Genomic DNA, 23,946 nt, shown 5'->3' on the forward strand with positions numbered 1-23,946 from the left:
TTGCCTGGAGCATATAAAAAATGGACATCTTAGCTATGGAAACTACAATTTCTTTCATATTGACCATCATCATCAAGAGAATTATTTATACTCTCCATTTAAGTCACTTAAAAGCCACAGTAGTGACAACTCCATGCATTAATTTGGCACCTTCTGAATGTGTGTAATCATGTGTGGACTTTAAAATTCCAAAGTGTTTAAAATTGTTTTATTAATGTACCATAGATATTTACAAGATTTTCATAATATACATTTTTTCTTTCCAAACAAGTCAGTTTTAAGAATGTATCTTGTAACAGGGGCTGGAGAGCTTATTTACAGAATGATTTGCTTTCAAAAAAACTCAAAGATTTATTGTTTTCTTCATCATATAAGAGGCTGAATAGCAAAACAGTAAAAAATCATGATGACAATTGACAGGAAATGGATGCTAGGTTCTATGACTGAAACTCCTCTGGAACTCAAACCTGCAAAATATAAAAATGAAACAAAATGTCTTGAGAAAAAGTAAAATTACTTGTTAGATGAATTCTTCATGAACTAAAATGCATACTGTTATTTCTCTTTTAATAACACATTTTAGTACCCTTGTTTCACTTATATTGAATTTAATTTTAGGAAGTGTATTTAACTCTCTGTCTTAGGATATCTGTTTTAAATATAAAAGTAAAAAAGAAAAATGCCTAAAATTGGCCAAGTCTGACTACAGGGCAGAGTAGGATTGGCTAACGTGGCGGCTGATGACTTATACTCAGTCACAGCTTCAGGTAGATGCGTGAGCGATTCTTCTAAAGCAGAAATAATAAATTATTATTACATGCTAAATATGACTGATTGGTGTTACCTGCTTAGGACATCATATTGAGAGGATTTGAAAGTGCTGACTCAGCTCAGTATGAATGTCATAATCGATTAGTGATGTCCGCCATGAAAATGGGAAGACAGTTGTTATGTACATGTGCTTCATTTTTGCTATCCTTGCTCTCAGAAGCCTCCAAGTAAGTACCCATGGAAAAACTTTCCCATTTTTGTGCCAATAGAATGAAGCATATACCAATGACACACAGTTGTGAGGGTTTGTTTTTTTTTTTAGATTCAAATGAGGAAATATAAAACTGTTTGTGATATATAAGCACGTTGTAAATCTGAGGAATTAAAGAAAGTTGACTTATCACCTCTTGCTCACAATTGAAAAATGGAACCATAGACCTTTTATTTTTTCACCCAACATTTAAACAAGAATTGGAAAGATTCATAGAGCCCAGATTTCATGCTGGCATCTGTCTGGATTCAAAATCTACAATAGGAATGGTGATTCAACTTACTTGACATTTTTGGAATCCTAATTTCCTCACTGCTGCTTCCATCCCCACCATCACTAACTGTTCTTATTTCAATCAAGTAGTCCTCTTCAAATGGAACCAGAAGCTCAGCAGATGTGTTGTTTGTTTCCAAAATATGAGTTTTACTCTGTTTGTTTTGCCGGTACAGAATCTGAGTAAAATGGTGAATCAAGTTAAATGGACATGTTGCTTATCTAAGGTTCAGAAACTCTTATGGAACACTATAACACTGCGAGCATTATACATGCTGTAATCCTTGGATGGAAATATCTGGTCTGTGCCTTTTCTTTAAATTTAGTTGTTAAGAGAAAGATTTCCTTTTTGGCCAGTGCTTCTGAAATGAGAATAGATTTATCTCTATTAATTAAATAGCTTGAGGCCATTACCTTTGGAGCTTGCCGTGAAAAGTTACTGGTTAGTTTGGACCCATTTCAGTTGTCTGAATACTATATGCATTTGCCAGGAGAGGATGTTCATTACCACTGATGGAAATGGTTTGCTCTGGGTATTTGACTATACTCTTGGCGGAGTCCTTTTATGTTGTTAAAAGATGATATCCTACTGTAGCCTAAGTTCTAGAAATTCTATTTGAATATACTTTTTGACCTCATATTCATCTCACAGTTACTATCTACATACACCATCATTTTTTGATGGCAAGGGGAGTCACTTGAAAAAAGAATGTTGCATACTATAAAGTTTTATTTCTTAATGCTCCATGACACATTCTGACCTCACAATATAAAATTTTCCATGAAGAATTTAAAAGCAGCAATGCCAAGTATTTTCAGAACATTGGAAAAAAAAGATTCCTATATTTCCATGTGCATAAAATTTGTTTCTTATTTGGTTCTGACATTTCTGGTTCCTTAGTAAGTTAATTGATATGGTTAAAAGAAAAACAGAATACTCACCTTGTAGCCCAATACTTCAGACTCATTTTCCATGGTTTTTACATGCTCCCAATTTAGGCATAATTTAGAGTTTGTCAGCTTCCAGGCGATGTTAGCTGGTGGTTGGCTTGGAGCTTTAAAAAGATAATCAAAGATCCAAATGAATGTAACTTAGCTCATGGTTACTGTATGACCCTTCGACATGAAAAGGGAAAATAAATCGTGGATAATTAGCATAGAAGGAGCTAAAATGTTTTCAGTGTCTTTTGAAATATCATATTAATTCTAATCAGAGTAAGCAAATTCATTCAAATTCCGGTCATTTGGAAATATCTCTGTGACAAACTTATGAATTAATAATGGCGTGCTGGATGTCCAGTATTAATCTATTAATCACTGCTGTTGAATTTGTTTACTTTACTATATATGAATAGAGGGAGGGCTCCTTTATCTAGTGTTTAATTTGTCCATCAATCAATAAGCATCTCAGACAAACTCAGGCGGCAAACTTTTTACATATATCAACACAAAGGTATTCATTCCTAGTAGTCCTTTACTTAATAATCGTGTACTAGTTAGGACTTTCACTGTAAGTAATACAACCAACTCAAGGTGTTTTAAAACAAAATATTAGGAATATACTGTGAAGGATATAGGGGACTGTCTTAGAATTCATGGTAGAATGCAGCAGAGCCTCAGAAGGTACAAAAAATGTCCAAAAGCCAAGAAGTTCCTCTCTGTACCTCTCACGGTAGTTTTTGCTGCATGCTCATCTTGCCATAGACCATCTCTTTGTTCTTCTCAGTGTGTGTGGCAGAAATCATGACTGCTCACCTACACCTGAGGTTTGAAATTTCCTCTGTTCAGAGATAGTCCAAGCTAGAATTTCCAAGTAAAAGCTGATGATTGGCTTAATTTGGCCATATTCTATCTTAGCCCAATCAATTGTGGCTAGACAGTGAGAAAGATACATGTCACTTAATATAGATAGAGCTGGTAGGAACCCTGAAGAGGGAAAATTGCAAACTGGATGATCGTCCCAAAAGGTGTCACTCTAAATCCAAACTGTGCTTTTAGTTCCCTGAAATTAATGTTTTCTGGGAGAAAGGTAGTGAGAAGTAAGGGAAGACGTATTTAGAATCAGCCTTCTAAATTAATGGATCTTGTCCAACTGAAAAATTTTACATGCAAGCAAACTAGAGTCCAGGTTGGAAATCTACATCTTCAAAAGCATGCAGCTAATGAGTGGCTGATCCCAGTCAGAATCCTGGTCTCTTGATTTTTAATCTAGTTTTTCTCCATGGCAGCATACTGCTTCTCAAAGATTTGAGTCCACATGATTATTTTTGAGATTTAAGAAACTGGAGACATTAAAAATAATTCAGCTGGATGGCAGAGGCAAAGATTAAACTACCCATCAAGATGTTTTTGGCACCTTATTTGAATTTGTGAGGCTGAATGAGCATAATATTTAACTCACTATAACACTGATGGAAATAGAAATGATTTCTTTTGGAGTTTTGACTCACCTGCTATTTAATGTCTTATGTGCCACTGGAAGAATCACAGGGTGTCCAACATTGCATTATGATACATCTACTTGCCTTCGCCAAGCCCTGGGATATCATTCACCCAGTCACTTACACCTCATTTGGGATGTAGTGGAGAGACAAATGTCTCCCCTATGCTCTCATGGGACTCAGTTCATATTTTATTATGAATTTATCACATTGAATTATAGCTGTTCGTGCTCTGTGTTTATTTAAATTTACTGAGGGCATATGCCTTGTTCAACTCTGTATTCCATCATCTAGCATGGTGCTTGGCACGTAGGAGGAGGCATATATTTCATATATGTTGAATAAATGACTGTGTAATAGATGGCTAAAGAAAAACTACTTGGCGTCCTGTGTGATTTTCTTGGGTCATATTAATTATGTACTGGGCTGTGGGAAGATCCATAGGTGACACAGTGTGGCCAGTCCATTCATTATGCTGTCCTATAATCAAGGCCAATTGACATGGCCAAACCTATAACAATCCACCTGAATTTATAAGACGAACATGCCAATTGGATCAACCATGCCCTAGTACATTTCTTGGCAATATAAACCCAATCATAATAAAAAGACAGAGTTTTGCGCTTGGTAAGAACTCAGTGAATGATTGTCAGTATGTTTATTTATGAAGGACTGATGGCAATGATTATAGTTTTGTAACTATTTTCCCTCAACTTATCCCAAAGTGCCTTTTCTTTCTCAGCTATAAAAGAGATAATATAAAAATTCTCATAAGATACCACAGTTTTAATATCTAATATACTCTTGTGACTCATTTCTTTTACTTTGTTCTTTAAAACAAAGTGCTAACATTAACAACATCATACAATCAATTCAACAAAAATATAAATTCAGTCCTTTGATGTCACTGGCAGTGATGAATTCTGAAGGTTTCATCTGTTGCTGTGCCCTTTCTGTTTGTTTGCATGTTTAGATAAAAAGTACTACTTTTAACACTATGAATCCATTGATGAAGTGCCAGACTGAGAGACAGAAGAACTGACTTCTCCTAACTATATGGTAGTGATTGTGTCTCTGATACTGGAACATTTGCATTTATTTCCGCATCTACCAAAGCAGAAGTAAGGCTTTCCATGGACATAGAATGAGAAACATTCTGTCAGGAATGAACTCACGGTATGAATGGCCAATCGTGTGGATTATTTGGAATGCTTTACCTCTCATGCTATCTGGGATGTGTGAAGAGTTGGGCTTTGAAGTCAGAGAGACCTGAATCTGTATCCAGTCTCTTCCAAGAGGCCTGGTTTTCCAATCTTTGGAATGAGACGAAAATATTCTAGTTATAAGAGTTTTAGCTTCCATGAAATAAAATAGGAAATATTGCTATCTTGGTTAGTGGTGCAAACTAAATAGCTCAGTAACTGTTAATTCTCTTCGTGGGAGTAGCAGTTCTTCACTGTGGCATTATGACATAATCAGTTTTTCCGTTGTGTTCAATGTGGTTTGCTACTAATAACAGAATTCCAAAGTTTGCAAAAGATTCACTTCTTAAATATAATTAAGGTATACTCAAGATTTTCCCTTAATAATTTTGCTCTTACTTGGGTTCTTTATGTGCTTTTTGAAAGGCAGATAAAGTGGTGAAGTCTCAGCTAATTTTCTGGGAAGTTCTCATAGTCTGTAGCTTTTCATATCTTTGTCCATGAGCGTGACTCCAATGCCAATGCCTTGTGTCTAGTATTTTTTTTTTTTAAGTTTCTAAAATGTGCTTCAAAAGGCCTTCATCTTATTATGAACGCCTTTAACAGCTCTGGTTTCATGAATTTGATGTATTTGCTTAAACTGGATTGCAAATATCTATGATGAAATTGAAATTTGTATTACCTAGGAAAAACAAAACACTGTCATGTGGACAATGTAAAACACATGCCATGGATGTTTGTACCTACTTGGTACAAGTACCAAGTACCTACTCAACAAACAAGTACTTTTCTAGTTTACTGGAAGAATTTTGCAGGCAATTTCCAAAGACTAAATAATTTTCTATTAATCAAATGACAGAGCAACATTAAACTAGCCCTCTGCAGCTCTAATGGCTTCCCTGTGATCAATTTTTCTGTAGATGGCATTTATATTCCACTGTAATTCACACTGTGAATTCACTTCAAAAACAACTTCTTATGTTACACTTCTAAGTAACAGCATGGGTTGACATTTGGGAAAGAGAGAAAGAACATAAGTGCAAGATGAAATAAAAGCTTAATGCTTCCTTTATGTCTAAATATGGATTGATTGCATTATTTACAGCAAGAAAAATCCAGTACAGAGTGCTAGTCAGTCGACGTCCGGGGCCAAATTGAACCAAATGTTACTGGCTCTGAATACTTCTGTCTACATAAGCAGTGCTTTTTCCTCTTGGAATTGATGTAAATATTTTTCTCCCTTTGGTTGTAAATCTAAATTCCATTTAAGCGAAGTCTGTGTGGATCACAATATATTTGTACTTGCAGTGCTCCTCAGTTGTCTTTTGGAAAGATATAATTTTTAGTAAGCTACAATACTTAATGTTAAACCACTGATATTTTCTTCAAAAAAACCTGTAAGGCTATCAACATCACCAGCAACAATAATAACAAAGACTTCAGAAGCTTTGCATATGCTGTTCCTTCTGTTTGGAGGTCTCTTTGTCCACTAGCTCCTTTTTATCTTTTACGTCATATCAAAATATGTAGCCCTCCCCATATAGGTGTTCCTTATGTATATCTCAGCCTCTTATTTTCTTCATATGACTTTCCATAATTTTTGATTATTTCATTTCATTTTTTTTCTTGTTTTAAGTTGCCTCCCCACTAAAATAGCAATTGCCCAAAGGCAGGTATCATTCCTGTTTTAATCTCCATTAGGCACTGAACCCTGTGCATGGCTCATGGCAGGCACTATTTTCTTGAGTGATTAACTAATTCATCATGTTTCAAAAAAAAAAGGCTCTGTCTTCTGTTTAGCGTACCCAATCAGAATAGGCAGAGATTTTGGTAAATGTGAGCTTTGCTTTCTCAGAATTTACAATGGATGATCAAATATCAAATGGAAAATCTAGACAGTGACAGTATGAATGTGTGATGGGTGCAGAATTTTTTGCTGTCACCACTATTCAGAGGTAATGTTGGTGTCATCTCAAGGACATGGAAAATCAAAGTTAGATCCAGGGATAGCACTTAGAATCAGAGCTATCTTCAATGTTTCATTAAAGCCATTTCTCATCTTTGCTTTGCCTGTCCTTCCTTCACCCTTGAAGAAAATTTCTGCAACAAATTTATGAAAAGAAAGAAAGTAGAAAGTAGATGGGCTTTCCTACTTTAAGAAATGCAAAGAAAGTAAAATCACCTCTAAAGAAGAAATATAATAATATATGTTACTACACACTGAGCTCTCACTATATGGCTGCCTCTGGGTCACCTTGGTGTATATTATATCCTTTAGTTCTCAGAGCAAACTCTAGAAGAAAGTACAGTCATCTCTGTTTTTCAGTTGAGAAAATGGGTTCTGAGTTATTAAGTAATTAGACTTACCACACAGTTCATGGCTGGGCTGGGATTCATACCCAACTTTATTTCACTCTGAAGTTCTTTTCTAGCTATTTCCAATAATATTACACAATGGGCCAAAGTTATAGAATCACCCATTAAAATGCAAATATATTAAAAGGGAAATTTATAGATCAGTAGAAAAGATATTTGTCTGTTTATAGGCATGGTGGGACCACTACAAACTGGGAGAATGCGTGAAATTAGATAAGTGAATGTTAAACTTTAGAAGATCAGTAAGTCTGGTGCTGCGAGGGCTAGATGAGGAATGGGATGAAAAGAAATTTGGGGACAGACTGTGAAAGATCTTGTACACCTTTCTCTACTCTTTGTTCTCTGGAATAGAGGAGGCAGTGAAATTTTGGAATTAGAAGAGAGTATGATTCCATTTTAGGGATAAAAATCTCAAGCCAGTTTGAGGTCTGGACTGAAGATTTGAGAGTCTGGAGGGAGAGAGACTATTTAGATGGTTAGAGATGAAGATTGCAAACTAGTACAATGTCCATGGGATCCAGAGATTCAGAGAGTCCATGTTCATAGTATGCCAGTCCAACAGATGCCACAGCAGAACCTTTTTTTTTTTTTTTTTTTGGCGGTACGCGGGCCTCTCACCGTCGTGGCCTCTCCCGTTGCGGACACAGGCTCCGGACGCGCAGGCCCAGAGGCCACGGCTCACGGGCCCAGCCGCTCCGCGGCATGTGGGATCCTCCCAGACCAGGGCACGAACCCGCGTCCCCTGCATCGGCAGGCGGACTCCCAACCACTCCGCCACCAGGGAAGCCCTGTTTTCTTGTATCTAGGAATTAAAATAACATACTCCTTGATATGTTGTAATAATTGAGATAAGTATGTAGAACATTAACGCTGGGCTTGGGACATGAGTGCTCAGTACTTTGTAACTGTCATAGGCAGAATAAGGGCCTCCCAAACATGTCCAGATTCTAATCCCCAAAACCTGTGGATATGTTACTTGTTGCACATGTGATTATGTTAAGGATCTTGGCGTGGATAAATAATCCTGGATTCTCTGGGTGGGTTCAGTGTACTTACAAGGATGCTGATGAAGGAAAAAAGGAGGCAAGAGAGCCAGAGTCAGAGGATATGTGAAGATAGAAGAGGAAGTCAGAGTCAGAGGAAGACTTGAGGATACCATGAGGCTGGTATTGAAGATAGAGGCAGGGGCCACAAGCCAAGGGGAGAAGGCTCTCTAAAAGACAGAAAATGCACGGAAACAAATGCTCTTCTAGAGGTTCCAAAAGGAACACAGCCCTTGCCCATATCTTGTTTTCCAGCCAGTGAAACTCATTTCTGACTTTTGACCTCTAGAAGTGTATGAGAACAAATTTATATTGTTTTAAACCACTAAGTTGTGGTAATTTGAATAGCAACAATAGGAGACTAAAGTAGTTTCTATTCTATTTTCATAATGTTAGTGATAAAAAATGTTGAAAGAATAAAATTAGAGGTTTTCTTGGTATCCAAATACGAGATAGAGTCTTGTAGAACCTTATTCTCAAGTCCTTGTTGGATATTTTTTAAAAAATGCTGATGCACACAGGCTGGTGAAAGCCAAATTTAAGAAATATTGAAACAAGGTTTTCATGAAAGAGATTAGGAATTACAAGGGTTTTTGTGTGTTTGATTGAATCAAAAAAGAAGGCGGATGCTAAAGAAACACTAAACTTCACTTTATACTTGACTCTCATCTCACTCTTCTCTCAGCAGATACATTCTAGCACTGTATCTTGATAAAATTACTCCCTGTTAATTGAAGTGTTTTCAAAGGATATGTCTCCTACTCTTTGATAAGGCTGATCTCATGTGAACACTCAGACAAACCACCAACAATGTTCTTGGCATTTAATCCAAATTTCAGTCAAGCCCATTTGTAGGACCAAGTGGGTCAACTGAGCAAACCTGATGCTACTCTGTCTAAAACAAGTTTTCTGCTTAAACACATAGAGTAGGTTAGCACAAACTATCACATGGTTAATTTAGGTTGCATGGAAAATCAAACTAGCAAATTCAAGTTAATGGAAAAAAATTATTTGTAAGGTTATATGTATATATGTATGTATGTATGTTTTTACAGGTGTCCCTCTGTATCTGCGTATCTCTGGGTTCCACACTGGCAGATTCAACCAAGATAGGACTGAAAATATTTGAAAAAAATTCCAGAAAGTTCCAAAAACTTGAATTTGCTAACAACTATTTACATAGCATTTACATTGTATTTGCAACTAGTTACATAACATTTATTGTTTTAGGTATGATAAGTAATCTAGAGATGATTTAAATTATATGGAGGATGTATGTAGGGTGTATGCAAACCCTGTGCCATTTTACATAAGGGACTTGGGCATCTGTGGATGTTCCTGGAACCAATCCCTCTAGGCTACTGAAGGACAATTGTATATGTGTGTGTGTATATATAGATGTATATACATGGTCTCCTATGTATATCATGCATATATCTATATCTCTATATCTTTTTGATAATTAAGTTTATTGTTCAGGTCTCAGCCCACCTTAAACTGGTTAATGGAATCGCATGTAATATGAGTCAGCTTGAGTGTTACATCAACAACTACACTAAAATGTCTGTCAGTTTGTCACAGATCTGTCAGATCTGTGAGGTTTTTTTGATACTATCTTTACGCATTTCTAATCACCCTTGATTTTGCCTGAGATAGAAACTAAATTACATACAAGAGTTTCTGTGAGTTTGGCATCTCTCAATCAGCTAGAAGGAAATGTCTGGGCAAATTTAAAACCACTGATTGATTGGAGATTTCAGTCAGATTTTCAGATTAACTGAGAGAGGCTAGACTCCAGAAGGACCATGGAAGCAAATCGTTCATACAGGTATAATATGGCAATGACTTCATCAACTTAGTCAAAATGGAGTAAAACAGGAAGAGGAATAGAACCATGCCTCTAGCTAGTCAGTTCTAGAAGATCACTCATGACGTCATCTTTATCAAACTAGGGGATTGAAGGAGAGCTGGTTTAAGAGTTTTTGATCCACATGTACTCTTCCCTTAAAATGGACTGGCACTAGAGAGTTTTTGTTCATCTGTTTCCTGCTTAGCAGTTCCACAGTACTTTGTATTTTCCAATGTGCTCCTATAATCAGAACCTCGTTTGTGTCTCATTAATAATTTGAGAAAATAGTGAGGGCAGAGAAAATTTCCATTTGACAGTTAAGAAAATTAAGGCAGAAAAATGGAATGTCTTGTCCTGTATCAGGTCATGAGTCGCTGACATACCCAGAATTAGAACACAAATCTCTGGCTACTGGCTGGTGATATGAATACAAGTGGATAATGCACTCTGTAATCAAAGACCTATTAACTGAGACGATCCCTAAGTTCTTTTTGGACATGAAAAGTATGTATATAGAAAAAAAGCTTTGTATCACTTGATTTTCAAACTTTTTTAAACCACCTATTCTTTCCCAATACACAGGAAAAAACGAATGCAGTATTTAAAGACAAGCTCTATTTTTTCCTGTCGGTTAGTAGCAGTGAATTCATGTCTTAGTCATTCTCAGAATTCAGCAACTATATTTGTTACTCTTTTTCATTGGGATTTAGAGACCAAAGAATGTGTTTTAAAAAGCCTGTTAACACAATTTATGTTCATCTACAATATACAAGAAATATGTAAATATTATACAATTATAAAAAATTACAAATTGCAGCTCTTACTAAGTCACATCTGATCAGTTTGCTATTTACATATTATGGAATATTTGTGCAATACCAGACTCACTCACAGGACAAATGCAGCAACAATCAACTCTTCATCCTTTATTTAGTAGGTCCTGTCTGTGTGAAAGATATTTAGCTTATTGTTAAGGGAGATAAAAAGAAGCACAAGAGTTAATTCTTGGATTTCAGGGGCTACCAAGTAATTTGCAGTGATAAAATATCATAGAAGGAAAGATCTAGGTATCTGACAGTGCAAGGATCACATCAAGACTCAAATGGTAAACCAAACCAACAAAAACAAACAAAAAATCATTGACTAAGCATTTACTAAAGTATGTACTGGACACTTCCTATTAATTATCACTTTTAATCTTGAACAAAACCCAGTGAGAAAATAGGTACTATTTTTCCTTCATTTTACAGATGAGGACCTTGAGACTGAAAGATTAAGTAACCACTTAACATTCCAAGGATGGGAGGTCAGGTTATGAACTCAAGTTGGAAGAGGGCATTGGAGCCATTATATTCTCTGTCTTTCATTTATACTGAAAATATTTTCTCTTTTGCAATTCCAAAAAGATCAGAACAGTTCATTTTGATTGTTACCAGAAAGTTTCAACAATTATCCAGATTTAAGGGACAAACCCACTTGACTAAATAAAGTGATCAGTAAAATGATGAGGTGGTAAGAATGAAATGGACATTGAGCAAAGGAATGTTTCCAACTGTAGGTGAATCTTGGTCCCTGCAATGTGATATATACTTACGAGACTTCTTGGTGGTCCCATTGACTGGGGGGCTTGAGGGCCCTGTCCCAGCAGTGTTGTAAGCTCTGACGGAAGCAAAGTAGACGGTATTAGCTTTCAGCCCTGTGATGTTTTTGGTTGTGACATTTCCACTGACCCTAATTTTACCAATCACGGATTCTTTGGAGTCATCTGTCCAGTATAAGACCTGATCATTAAAAACAAACAACAAAAAAATTTATTGTTTCCTAACAACTGTCAACCACAGTGGCATATGGGAAGAAGTCAGAAACATAAATGAGAGAATATTTTCCAATTAAAATGGTTATACAATAATAACAAAATAATCAAAGTCCAAAATTTATAGGGAAGAAATAAAAAAAAGAATACAAATTCACAATGGAAATTAGAGAACCTAGGTTTTTTTAGATTACCACAATAAAATATTTCATGAAATATCTAAAGGTTGACAGCTTTAACAAAGGGTATACAATATGTCAGAAAAAAACAAGATTCATACTATCAATCAAAGACTTACATTATGTTTTACTATTGACATTTCCTGGAGAGTTTTTTAAATCACAGATGAATTAATAATTCAACTACTGAGGCCTTCCTGTGCATTAGCACTGTTTTAGGCACATTGGAAAAGGCAAGAGAGAGTAAAGCGTAGTGCCTGCCTTTGAACTTCTTATAATCTAGTTAAGATATTAGAGTACGGGCCTCCCTGGTGGCGCAGTGGTTGAGAGTCCGCCTGCCGATGCAGGGGATACGGGTTCGTGCCCCGGTCTGGGAGGATCCCATATGCCGCGGAGCGGCTGGGCCCGTGAGCCATGGCAGCTGGGCCTGCGCATCCGGAGCCTGTGCTCCGCAACGGGAGAGGCCACAACAGTGAGAGGCCCGCATACCGCAAAAAGAAAAAAAAAAAAAAAAAAAAAAAAAAAAAAAAAAAAGATATTAGAGTACATATGTAAAAAGAAGGCAGAGAATGCATCCCAAAAAAGTGATATGGAAATAAATGCTAAAAGAATTTGAAGAAAGATAGTATCAGGGAGTGATCAGAGAAGGGTTCAAAGAGCAGGGGAGACTAGAGATGAGCTTTGAGAAATAAATAGGGTTCAGATAAGAAGTAAGGCATTCTAGAATTGGAGTGGCAGAGGCGTCTATCTGTTACCATATGAGTAGAACTTTCTGTTTGGACAAGAGGGTTCAGATAAAGAGAAAAGAAAAAAAGAACAGTACAAGGCAAAATCATAATTTTATTCTAACTCCAAAATAAAGTAAACCTTGTAACTCATTTTGTGAATCATTAGATTTACAAGTCAAAGGAACAATAAGTGATTAATAAGTCTCATCCCTTAACTTTGTGAAAATGAAGGCCGATAAATTCAAAGTGATTTGCTTCATTCTAGACAGACTATAAATGACAGATTAGGAGAACGTAGGCTTTTTCTTATCGCTTAACTGCTTTTTCCGAGATGACTAACTTTTTTCAAGTTATGCTCCAGTTCTTAGAGCAGGTTTCCCAGTGAGACTCTTCTATGGTTTAAGATCACTGAAGATTAAATGTTTATTTCTCCCCAAAAAACAAACATGACTGGGCTTCCCTGGTGGCGCAGTGGTTGAGAGTCCGCCTGCCGATGCAGGGGACACAGGTTCGTGCCCCGGTCCAGGAGGATCCCACATGCCGCAGAGCGGCTGGGCCTGTGAGCCATGGCCACTGAGTCTGCGCGTCCAGAGCCTGTGCTCTGCACCGGTAGAGGCCACAACAGTGAGAGGCCCGCGTACCGCAAAAAAAAAAAAAAAAAAAAAAAAAAAAGACTGCAATTTGGATAATTAAATAAGATAATCACCTGATTACTGTTTAAATGCTACCATGTGTTACTTTGCTTGCTTAAGATAACCTGGAAAGATCCCCTCCATTAATTCCTCTCTATAGCTTTAGACATATACTATCATATACTAAGAACTAGGTTAGTAGTACGGGACTGTTGAACAGAGCTATTGCTAGCTGGCATATTCATAGTAGAAAGTGAAATTAATGTGGATTACCTCATAGCCCAGAACTCTTCCAGTGTTTCTATTCCAGGCAATACCATTCCATGAAACCTCCATTTCCGAAGCAGAAAAACTTTGAACAGAAGTTCCCCTTGGGGCCAGTTGAGGTTCTACCATCCAGAGAAAGACACAACCATCTTCAGCAGAGTTGTTCATGAAAACAAATGCAAAATATACATACAGTCTCAAGGAGGAGCATTCCAGTGCTGACCACAACTTACCATCTTCCCCAGAGTAGACAATGGACGTGGTACTCAGGGCTCCTTCTCCTTTCTTATTATATACACCCACTTTGACTTCAAAGGGAGAGAGGGGGGTGATGCTTTCATTTCTGTAAACAAACCTTGACGATTCTACAAATGGTACTCTTTCCTTGGTCCATGTTGTTGAGCCAACTGGCCGCAGCATGATGATGTATCCAAATTCCTCTCCATTCTGTAGTTCTTCTGGAATTGACTTGGGCAGAAGTGATCAATCACTGAGTATTTAGAAAAATGTATTGTACAGCTATTATAATGTTTATTGATTGTTTGGCATATCTTTTGTAGAGATAGCATGGTTATTTACCCTGTTTAATTAAGTATTGAAAAAAAATACTTCTATTTGGAATGCCAATTAGAAAAATGATCCCAAGTTAAGATACTCAGATAAATAAATGGAAAATTTAAATGGAAATGTAAAACAGGTTTTACATATTTATATATCCTTCCTGATTATTCCTAAATTGTAATAATAAAATGGTTTATAAGATTACAAGATTTTATAAGCTAAAACATAATTTTGATATAAAACTTTAAACTCAGCACAAAATTAACTTGTTAACTATTTCAAGGCTAGCCATGTTTTCCTTTCACATTTTCAACAAATTTTTGTAAAATACAGGTAATATAATCAATGTGTAATAATATTTGCTTTAAAACATATAGACTGTTACTCAAACACAAACATATGAGACCATCCAGTATTTTTTGGAACATACATCTTCATTAGTCGTAGTATCAGTGTGCACTTTTCTTAACATTAATAAACAAACAACAAAAAGTTTGCTAAGTCTCAAAGAGACAAAATTCTTTGAGTCATTTAAAACTTAAATTTATTAAAATTACAAAACAAAAATAGATACAAGTTCCCCATTATAAATAATTAAAACATTATAAATAATCACATCAAGAAGTGAAAATGAATTAGTCCTTGAATTTAGACAAATATTCCAGCTATTTATAAGAAAGTCATATTTAAAAATGATAGAATTTATTTAGTTTTTCTAAAGGAAGATGCTTTTTATTTCTGAACATTTTCATGTAGACTAATAAAGGCATACCTGATAGGGCATAATGCTTGAGTCTCCCATGCACACAGCTTTATTCCTGAGGTTTTCCTTACCAAAGGTATCCATTTATTGTATCACATTATCCTGTGACTTGGACCACATCTGGTTATCCAGCAGTGGGCACCAGAACAAAAGGCACCCTCTTGGTCAGAATCTTTGAGGTGTTCTGGTACGGAATCTCTGAATTATTATTTTTTTTTACACATATATACATTCTTTTTTAAATATTCTTTTCCATTGTGGTTTATCCCAGGAGATTGGATACAGTTCCCCATACACTAGGACCTTATTGTTTATCCATTTTAAATGTAATAGTTTGCATCTGCCAACCCCCAATTCCCAATCCATTCCCCTCCCTACCCCCTTCCCCCAGGTAACCACAAGCCTGATCTCTGTGTGTCTGTGAGTCTGTTTCTGTTTTGTAGATAGGTTCATTTGTGCCATATTTTAGATTCCACATAGAAGTGATATCATGTGGTATTTGTCTCTCTCTTTCTGACTTACTTCACTTAGTATGATAATCTCATCCATGTTGCTGCAAATGGCATTATTTTATTCTTTTTTATGGTTGGGTAGTATTCCATTGTATATTTGTATCACAACTTATTTATCCATCAGAATCTCTGAATTCTATAGTGACTAGCAAACCCAATTAATTCCTCTCCCTTATGGAATTTGAATATGAAACATAGGTGTGTTGGGGTAATAATAGATAAACTTAGAGCAAGCAATAAGTAGAAAACATACAGTAGCAGGGACACTGAGGCAGTGGAAGCTAGGAGAAAATCTAAGCTGTAAATTTTACAGAGAAGAGATAAAATTTAGCCGTTAGCCAAGTAGAAAACTGTCAGTAAAGTAAATATGAAGAACTGAAGGACGAGCAGGAGGGACTATTAGAACTGGGGCTGGGTTACCAGAACAGATGACAGCAGGGTAGGGCTACGGTTCTCAGAACACTGATGAATGATACTCCGGTTCTTCTTTTGCCCTGTCTGCTTGGTTACTGAGACTTTTTCCCATCCTCATTGCTTCCCACGTAGCTTTAAAATAAATCCCCATTAACCAAGAAGACCTGGCTGCTCTCTGCTTCTTGCCATGTGGAACAGTCTAAGGAATACGGACTGTGAAAAGCAGAAGAAAAATTACATGTCCTGAAATCTTAGGAAAGAAAATGCTTCCTTGTGTTGACACTTCCCTTTCACAGGTAGTTCAGAATTAAAATGGTTAACTTTGAGTAGTATGGAAGAGATTTATGAGAATTTAAGCTACTTGCTAGAGAATTTGATTTCTTTTTGGATGCTTCTCTGATCTTAGATTTAATCAAGATGTTTAGTTCATCGGAGCAAGTGGAGGACTTTTGTTTTTGGTAGTGAAGTGCAATGAATGTTTCACATGGTGTTCCCTCAAGAAAGATCTGAGTCCAACATGCTCAGTTGAAAATGTGAAAGGAAAACATGGCTAGCCTTGAAATAGTTAACAAGTTAACTATTAACAATCCCAATCTCCCAATTCATCCCGCCCCTGCTTCCCTCTTGGTATCCATACGTTTGTTGTCTACATCTGTGTCTCTATTGCTGCTTTGTAAATAAGATTGTCTATAGCAATTTTCTCAGATTCCACATACGTGCATTAACATACGGTATTCATTTTTCTCTTTATGACTTACTTCACTCTGTATGATAGTCTCCAGGTCCATCCATGTCTCTACAAATGACCCAATTTCGTTCCTTTTTATGGCTGAGTAATATTCCATTGTATATATGTACCACATCTTCTTTATCCATTCCTCTGTTGATGGACATTTAGGTTGTGTCCATGTCCTGGCTATTGTAAATAGTGCTGCAGTGAACATTGGGGTGCATGTGTCTTTTGAATTATGGTTTTCTTTGGGTATATGCCCAGTAGTGGGATTGCTGGGTCACATGGTAGTTCTATTTTTAGTTTTTTTAAGGAACCTCCATACTGTTCTCCATAGTGGCTGTATCAATTTACATTCCCACCAACAGTGCAAGAGGGTTCCCTTTTTTCCACACCCTCTCCAACATTTATTGTTTGTAGATTTTGTGAGGATTGGACCATATATATAGAAGGTCTTATACTACTGTAAAATCATTTACAGATGCAATGAATTCCTATTATTCTGCAACAGGGTTTCTCAACCTTAGCACTCTTGACATCTGGGGGCAGATAGTTTCTTCTCATGGGGGAGCTGTCCTGGGCATTGTAGGATGTTTAGCTGCATCCTAGTCTCTATCCAGATGAACCTCTCCCCTTAGTTGTAACCAACCAGACATGCCCTCAGACATTGTAAATATCTCCTGAGGGATGAAACCACCCCTGCCTCCCAGTGAGAGCCCCTCTAACATATCAGACATCATGATTTTTAACTAAAACATCATAGCCATCATGTTCTTAGGTGTGATATTAAAATGTCCAAGGAAGTGGATATTTTGGCTATGAAAATTATCACCACAGTGTCAAAAACATGTACACAGGGCAGTGAAATAGGGGAAGGCTCTTTTATCAGTTATAGCTGGGGCTCAAAGCTGATAACAAAGGTATGAAGTGCCATGCATTCTAAAGAGAGACGTCAAACCATTTATATATAAGTCTACCTGGCAAAACTTAGCCTACAACCCAAGAGAAATGTACAGAAAGGGAGTGTTGGTTTGTTTAGGGAGAGATTAGTAGGAAGATATTTCTTTTGAGACAATTGTAGAAAAAGCTGTGCATTCCTACCCCTCCACGCAGGGGAATGCAAAGGGGCTACTTCTTATCCCTTGCCTAACCAAGTGAAGAGGCTTCAGAAAGAAACACATGATATGTGTTCTCTGTAATTTAGGGGATGCAGGTTCTTTTAACTGACAAATGCCTGAGAAACTTCCAAAGGGGAGAGAGACCTGGACAGTGTATTGTGGCAGAGTGAAGAGAGACTAAGTGGGGACACACTGCACTTCCATGGAGCATAGAGCAAAGGTGCATGTTTGCTGAAGGCAAATGTGAAAACCATGTAGGGAGCTATCCATGAGCAACGTTATGGTTGCTCTATCATCATAGGGTTGCAACCTTATGATGCTGTATCCACAAAGAGCATCTAGAGGAGAGACATAACCTCTACCAGAACAGTCTGGCCATGGACCACCAGATTCCAGGAACTGAGGAGACCTTCTGGCAGCTTGCACCAAGGAATGACAACCAAAAGTTTGGGCACTTCTTTGGACACTTCCCCCTTTCCCCCACCACCAAAAACCACCAAAAAAACAAAGCAAAACAAAAAACAGCTCTATGAAATGTCAATGTCTGGTCATTTACCATTCCTAGAGTATACTAAAATCAAATTACAAATGTACCAGCAGTCAGGACTTTTTCTGTCCCTTTCCTCTCCTCCCAATCCCAGTTTACTACAACTCTGGAGGAACTAGTTTGGGAAGGGAGAAATTGAATAACAGAGTGGAGAAAAGGTGGAGAACTGACTATGCAGTCCCTTTCACACTAGCATTTCTCTGCTGAGGCAGGCCTGAGCGTCTAGAAATGAGAAACTTTAGATTGGTTGAAAGTCTAAAGTTTATGATAATAAACCAGGTTGAAAAAATTTTTAAGTATAAAAATGAACCTACCTGTTGATACTTAATAATAATGACTACAAAAGCTATCCCATATGCCTAAGCTTTCATCTAGATGCAGGGAAGAACAAAGGAAGGATGTAAAGAACAATGATAGGGAAATTATTTTCTACCTGTGCTCTGCTGAGTCTAACTCATGAATAGTTGTAGAGGTAATAAATAAAATAATTTCTAGTTCATCAACTAATAACAAAAATGCTACTGACCCACCTTCAATAGACCTTGAACTTCTGTTTCTTATATTTGGAAGCAAATTGTGTTGAGTTAGTCATACTCTCTTACTTTAGTAGAAATACAAAAAGTTTCCAATACCTCTTTTAAATAATGCATCATCAGGAGTCTCTCATACCACGTATTTTTATATACTCAATAGTGATCAAATAAATCTTCTTTTTTGTTTTTCAATATTCCTCTTAGCCAGCTAAGTCTTTCTCCTTCAAAGTAACTCAGTTGGATAGAAAATTACCTCCCACGTAATGACGAGTTCAGACCGACTTCCTCCACCTCCATTGATGTTTGTTGGTGCCACAGCAGGGACTAAAGCAAACAGGAGAAACATAGGATGGCAATTACTAAAGTACCTCTTCATTGGGAAGAATTTTGTTTTTGGATTTCACCTTTCAAAATCTCACGCAGACACATTATGAGAGAGTCTTGCATTTTTAATGAACATAAATTATGTTTACACATATCCAAATTTCTAAGAGAGAGGACACAGTTGTGTTTGATACAAGAGCACCCTGGCTCCTAAATTAATTAAAAATCGACTAACATAGTGTATTTGACATTATTATGCATCATCTACTAATTGGCAAAATGATGTTCCATTCAGATGGTAACTGCGATTTTGCTGATTTAGTGCCTAATTATACAGTTGTGCTGTAAACAAGTTACTTAGGCAGTCTATTAATTAATTTTTTTCAATAAATTAAAATAATTTTTCTTTTTGTTAGCCATCAGGATATTTTAGCATTTAAAAATGAATCCTTAAAGATATATAAATTTAAAAAAATATTCTTTTATAACTCTTTGTTTGAATCTCAAATCTCTCAGTACAGAACAGGACTTTTCCTCTAATTTTTCACAATCAAAGTAAGATGTTCTCTGATCAAGGATGTGATTGAGCGGATTCCCTGGGTTTAACTCTAGGACCCTAAGGTTCAGTGGTAGAACATTCCAGATACTGATAATTTTTACAAATTAGGAAAAAAATATGTCCTTCAACTATACCCTTGTGAGGACTAGTATAATGAAACATAAATAGTTCAAGGCAAATTGTAAAATCGATGCCAATTGTGAGCATGAGTTGAGTATCATAGTGTATAATCAGAATGAAACTTTATACATGTTGAAGTGTTAAAAAGTATTCTTTTCCCTGAAATAATAGCAGAAGTATGCTAAATCTGTGATTATGGGTAAATCTGCAGGGTATACTTTATATATAGATAAAATTATCTATATCAATCATTTTTGAATTAAAATATGTAATGTTTAATTACTCATTCCAAAATTTTCTCCCACCATTTATACCATTCAGATAAATCTAGTCTACTTATTTTATTCCCATTTCATACATATTTAACTCTATAAATGATACAGTGATATAATAATCTCATTGTTCTTTTAAGTAATAACACCAGATGTTACCCACTTTCATATTCAGATTGACCCTAACGTTGTCTGCTTTGATCTTCATAATTTATTTAAAAGGTTGCCTTGAACCTATACCCTGTCTTCTAAGCCTTCCAATGCCTTTGGCCAAAAGCAGCGTGAATTGGAATAGCTTCTACAGTTGCAGGGTTTCTAGTACTTGACAGCTTACAGTAACATATTTCAGGACAATTGAATAGTTTAGATACATAAGGAAATTATTTTAAATTATACTTTAATTAACTCTTTGCAAAAGTTTCCAATATTCTGGGTAATAAAGCTCCCTGTTTTCTTCAGTTTTCAAATGAACCATACTCATCCTAAAGCCATATTGAGAAGAACTGTCTTTGATGATACCAGCAAACAAACAAACAAACAAAATCTCACAACCTCTCACTTCAGTATGATTTGGAGCCTCAGGGAAATCATTATGAATACCAAGTCTCATTATGCTACTGAAATGAGAGCATCAGTGGTTAACAGAAGGTGACATAAAAACTTTACTGTAAAAACTTTAGAATTAGCATCAACCCTGCCCAAAACTATCATAATATAAATCAGCTGTAAACAAACAATCTGAAATTGAAGCTAATATCCAGAGCCATGGACCACACTTGTAGATTCTTATCCAGTTGGTCTGTGGTAGGGCCTGGGAATTTCTATATTTAGACATTTCCTTATGTAAATCTTTATCTCATTTAGGTTAAGGCCCACTGTTATGGTGAATGCTGGTGCCTAAGTCTGGATGTTTGGGTTCAAATCCTGACTTTGCCCAAAACAATCAGCTAATATCCTGGTCTTCCTTTTCTTCCTCTATCAAAGTAAGGACCCTCCTCTTAGCTCTAAACTCTTAGAATGATTTAAGATATCACTACCAAATATGCTGTTTTCCAGCCCTAATCCTATAATAAAATGATTAGCATTACCTTTAGTTTTAAAAAAAAATGATTTATTGACATCTGACAGTTGCACACACTTTGTTGAAATAGTTTGTGCTTGTTAAACTAAGCCAGCAGCATCAGTGATCCTTCATAGGTGACTGGATAAGAATGTGAACTTTGTTGGCTACATGCATTGCGCAGATCAAATGTCACCTTGGATGTGAAAGTTTAAGAGTGGAACAAAGGATCCATTGAAAAGAGCTTAAGAAGGTGTGATTTCTGAGGCAGGTTCCACTTGTATTCTGCTGTTCAGTGAACCAATTGATGCTCAATTAGCACTTCTGTTAAATGAGTTTAAAATTTACCTCATTTGCCTGTGGAAAAATTTATACTATCGCTCAATGAAGCTGCAGCTAGGTCAGAGTTGAGAAATAGATGGAAATGTGTGGCTGGCTGCACCATCAGAGTCTCAGTTAATTCTTGGCTACAACATTTAATGAAACAAGCAGTAACTCATTTGCATTTACAAATCTACAGATTCTCGATTGGATTTTGGCTAGAAAATAGATGAGATGAGAGGACAGCTTTTGAAAAATTCTAATTTTTGACATGCCTGCTTAACTATAATCATCTCTTTTTGAATTCACTTTTTGGGAGAAAATACACCTTGCTCTGTGCACATACAAATGGAAAATAAGAGCCACTGGTTTACTGCCTCTGATTTTGGACCAAAAATACTACACTTCTCACTTATTTCCTTTAGGAACTATACTTTAAAAGGTCTTCCACATCTTTAGAAGACATTGATTTCTTACCTGATGCTTTGGTTCTTAACACTTCTGATGGTTTACTTGGTTCTCCAATCCCAATGCTATTCCCGGCAACAACACGAAACTCATATTCCACCCAAGGACTCAAACCAACCACTGTTGCATTGTATGTCTTACCATTGAGAATTTCTGGAACTGAAAAGAAGGGGATGCTTCAGGCCCCTAAATTGGCACTAGGTAAAAACAATCAGTTATTCAATTAAACAAACACACCATCTGTTTTTGAAAATTATTCAAAACTACTTGTGTCACTTACCTGTAGAAACAGCCTGCCAACCCACAGAAAATGGTGTCCGAGCCTGAATACTAAATATTTGAATGGGACAGTTATTTTCTGAGCCTGGTCTCCAGCTTAGTTGAGAAGTAGTACTGGAAATGTGTTCCACTCTTACATCTTCTGGGGGACCTGGGGGACCTTGAAAAATATGTTTTATGATGACTATATTGGAAATTATTAAATTCATGGATTTGGGACAGGGATAGTCTATCTGTTATGCTTAGAAAATAAAATATTGAACATAATGTATTTTAGCACATTATTTGAGATAAAGCCCTATTAATTCAACTTACATGGTGAGAGATTAATTTAGAAATGCTTCCCTTGAAGATTAGAAAATGCCAGTCATGGGATGGTTGAATATCATCCGATAGGGAGTTAACTTCAAAAATTGAGAACCATTCTTGTCCATTCTCTCTTGAAAGCTAACTCAAATAAATGCATCTGATATGGAGACCTTCATGAACATGTGACTTTGACCCTGTTCTGACAAGAGTGGTTTATTATGAATAGAAAGCATGTCTAAATTTTAGGGACTGACACTGCTTGCTAAGTCTGACCATTCCTTATAAAGAGACAAAACCCACTCATTTCAATATCCATATCTATGCCCGTACCCTGGAGTCTTAGAGTTTAAAAAATAAAAAATCTGTACTATTTATCTCACTTTTTTATCATAATGTGTTTACTCAAAGATCTACCATGTATCAATACATATTAACATTTTTGATTGTGAATAAACTGTGTGGGCATTCATTTTCACCATTTATGCTTACCCCTCACAATGATATCAGCTTCAGCAGATAAACTTTCGAGAGTTGTTTTTACTGTGCATAGATATTTTCCTGAATGATTTAACTGAATATTCCTTATCATCAAATCCCCAACAGATTCCTGCAGATAGATAGGGAAAAAGGGATAAAAACATAATCATACCCAGCAGGTCCCTTTTTTTTTTTTTTTTTTTTTTTACAGCTGGATAAATACTAAATATGAGGCAGCTCTGAAATTAGGAGATATACTAGTATCATTATAGTTTCTCATATTTGATCCCTTTTATTATCCCCTTTATTGTAATTGCATCCAGAACACAAGCATTTCTATGAAAGACATAAAACAAAATAACACAAAACAAAAACAGATGCAACTTCATAGACAGTGACTATCCATGCAAATCAATATGGGGAGAATAATTATGAAAGATGTTGATTCATGTAAAAGACTTGATTCATTTTATTAAGCACTTAAAAATTTCAGCAACTTACTCCTCCAATCCTCTCAAAATGAGCCACTCCTTTTTTTAAGTCTATGACATCTCCATTGAAAGACCATACAAATACAACTTCAATGGAGGAGTCATGGGACACCTGGCAGGGTAGGACTATACTCTCGCCAACTGTAACATCCATTTTGGAAGGTGGCACGGTAATAACAGTCCTCTCTGTTGAGAAAAAATATTATTATTATAAAAGCTTATCAAATGCTAGCATATGGCTAT

The 23,946-nt window shown here is 36.3% G+C and overlaps 1 protein-coding gene across 4 annotated transcripts in view; it reads right to left on the bottom strand.

Moving 5' to 3' along the window:
• Positions 1–366: 366 nt before the first annotated feature.
• Positions 367–23,946, bottom strand: part of CNTN6 (contactin 6) — a gene marked incomplete at both ends in the record, with an annotated part of 242,731 nt that continues 219,151 nt past the window's right edge. For all 4 annotated transcript variants that reach the window (XM_082638597.1, XM_082638598.1, XM_082638596.1 and 1 more), the window contains 11 exons: positions 367–467; positions 1,326–1,494; positions 2,258–2,370; positions 11,821–12,007; positions 13,852–13,967; positions 14,079–14,313; positions 19,277–19,347; positions 22,157–22,306; positions 22,428–22,586; positions 23,225–23,342; positions 23,714–23,889. In XM_082638597.1, the coding sequence (XP_082494723.1) occupies positions 367–467; positions 1,326–1,494; positions 2,258–2,370; positions 11,821–12,007; positions 13,852–13,967; positions 14,079–14,313; positions 19,277–19,347; positions 22,157–22,306; positions 22,428–22,586; positions 23,225–23,342; positions 23,714–23,889 (1,595 nt within the window). The remainder of the gene's footprint in view (positions 468–1,325; positions 1,495–2,257; positions 2,371–11,820; positions 12,008–13,851; positions 13,968–14,078; positions 14,314–19,276; positions 19,348–22,156; positions 22,307–22,427; positions 22,587–23,224; positions 23,343–23,713; positions 23,890–23,946) is intronic.

Source organism: Mesoplodon mirus (genome assembly GCF_964341445.2).
Source record: "Mesoplodon mirus genome assembly, chromosome: 12".
Classification (NCBI taxonomy): Eukaryota; Metazoa; Chordata; class Mammalia; order Artiodactyla; family Ziphiidae; genus Mesoplodon; species Mesoplodon mirus.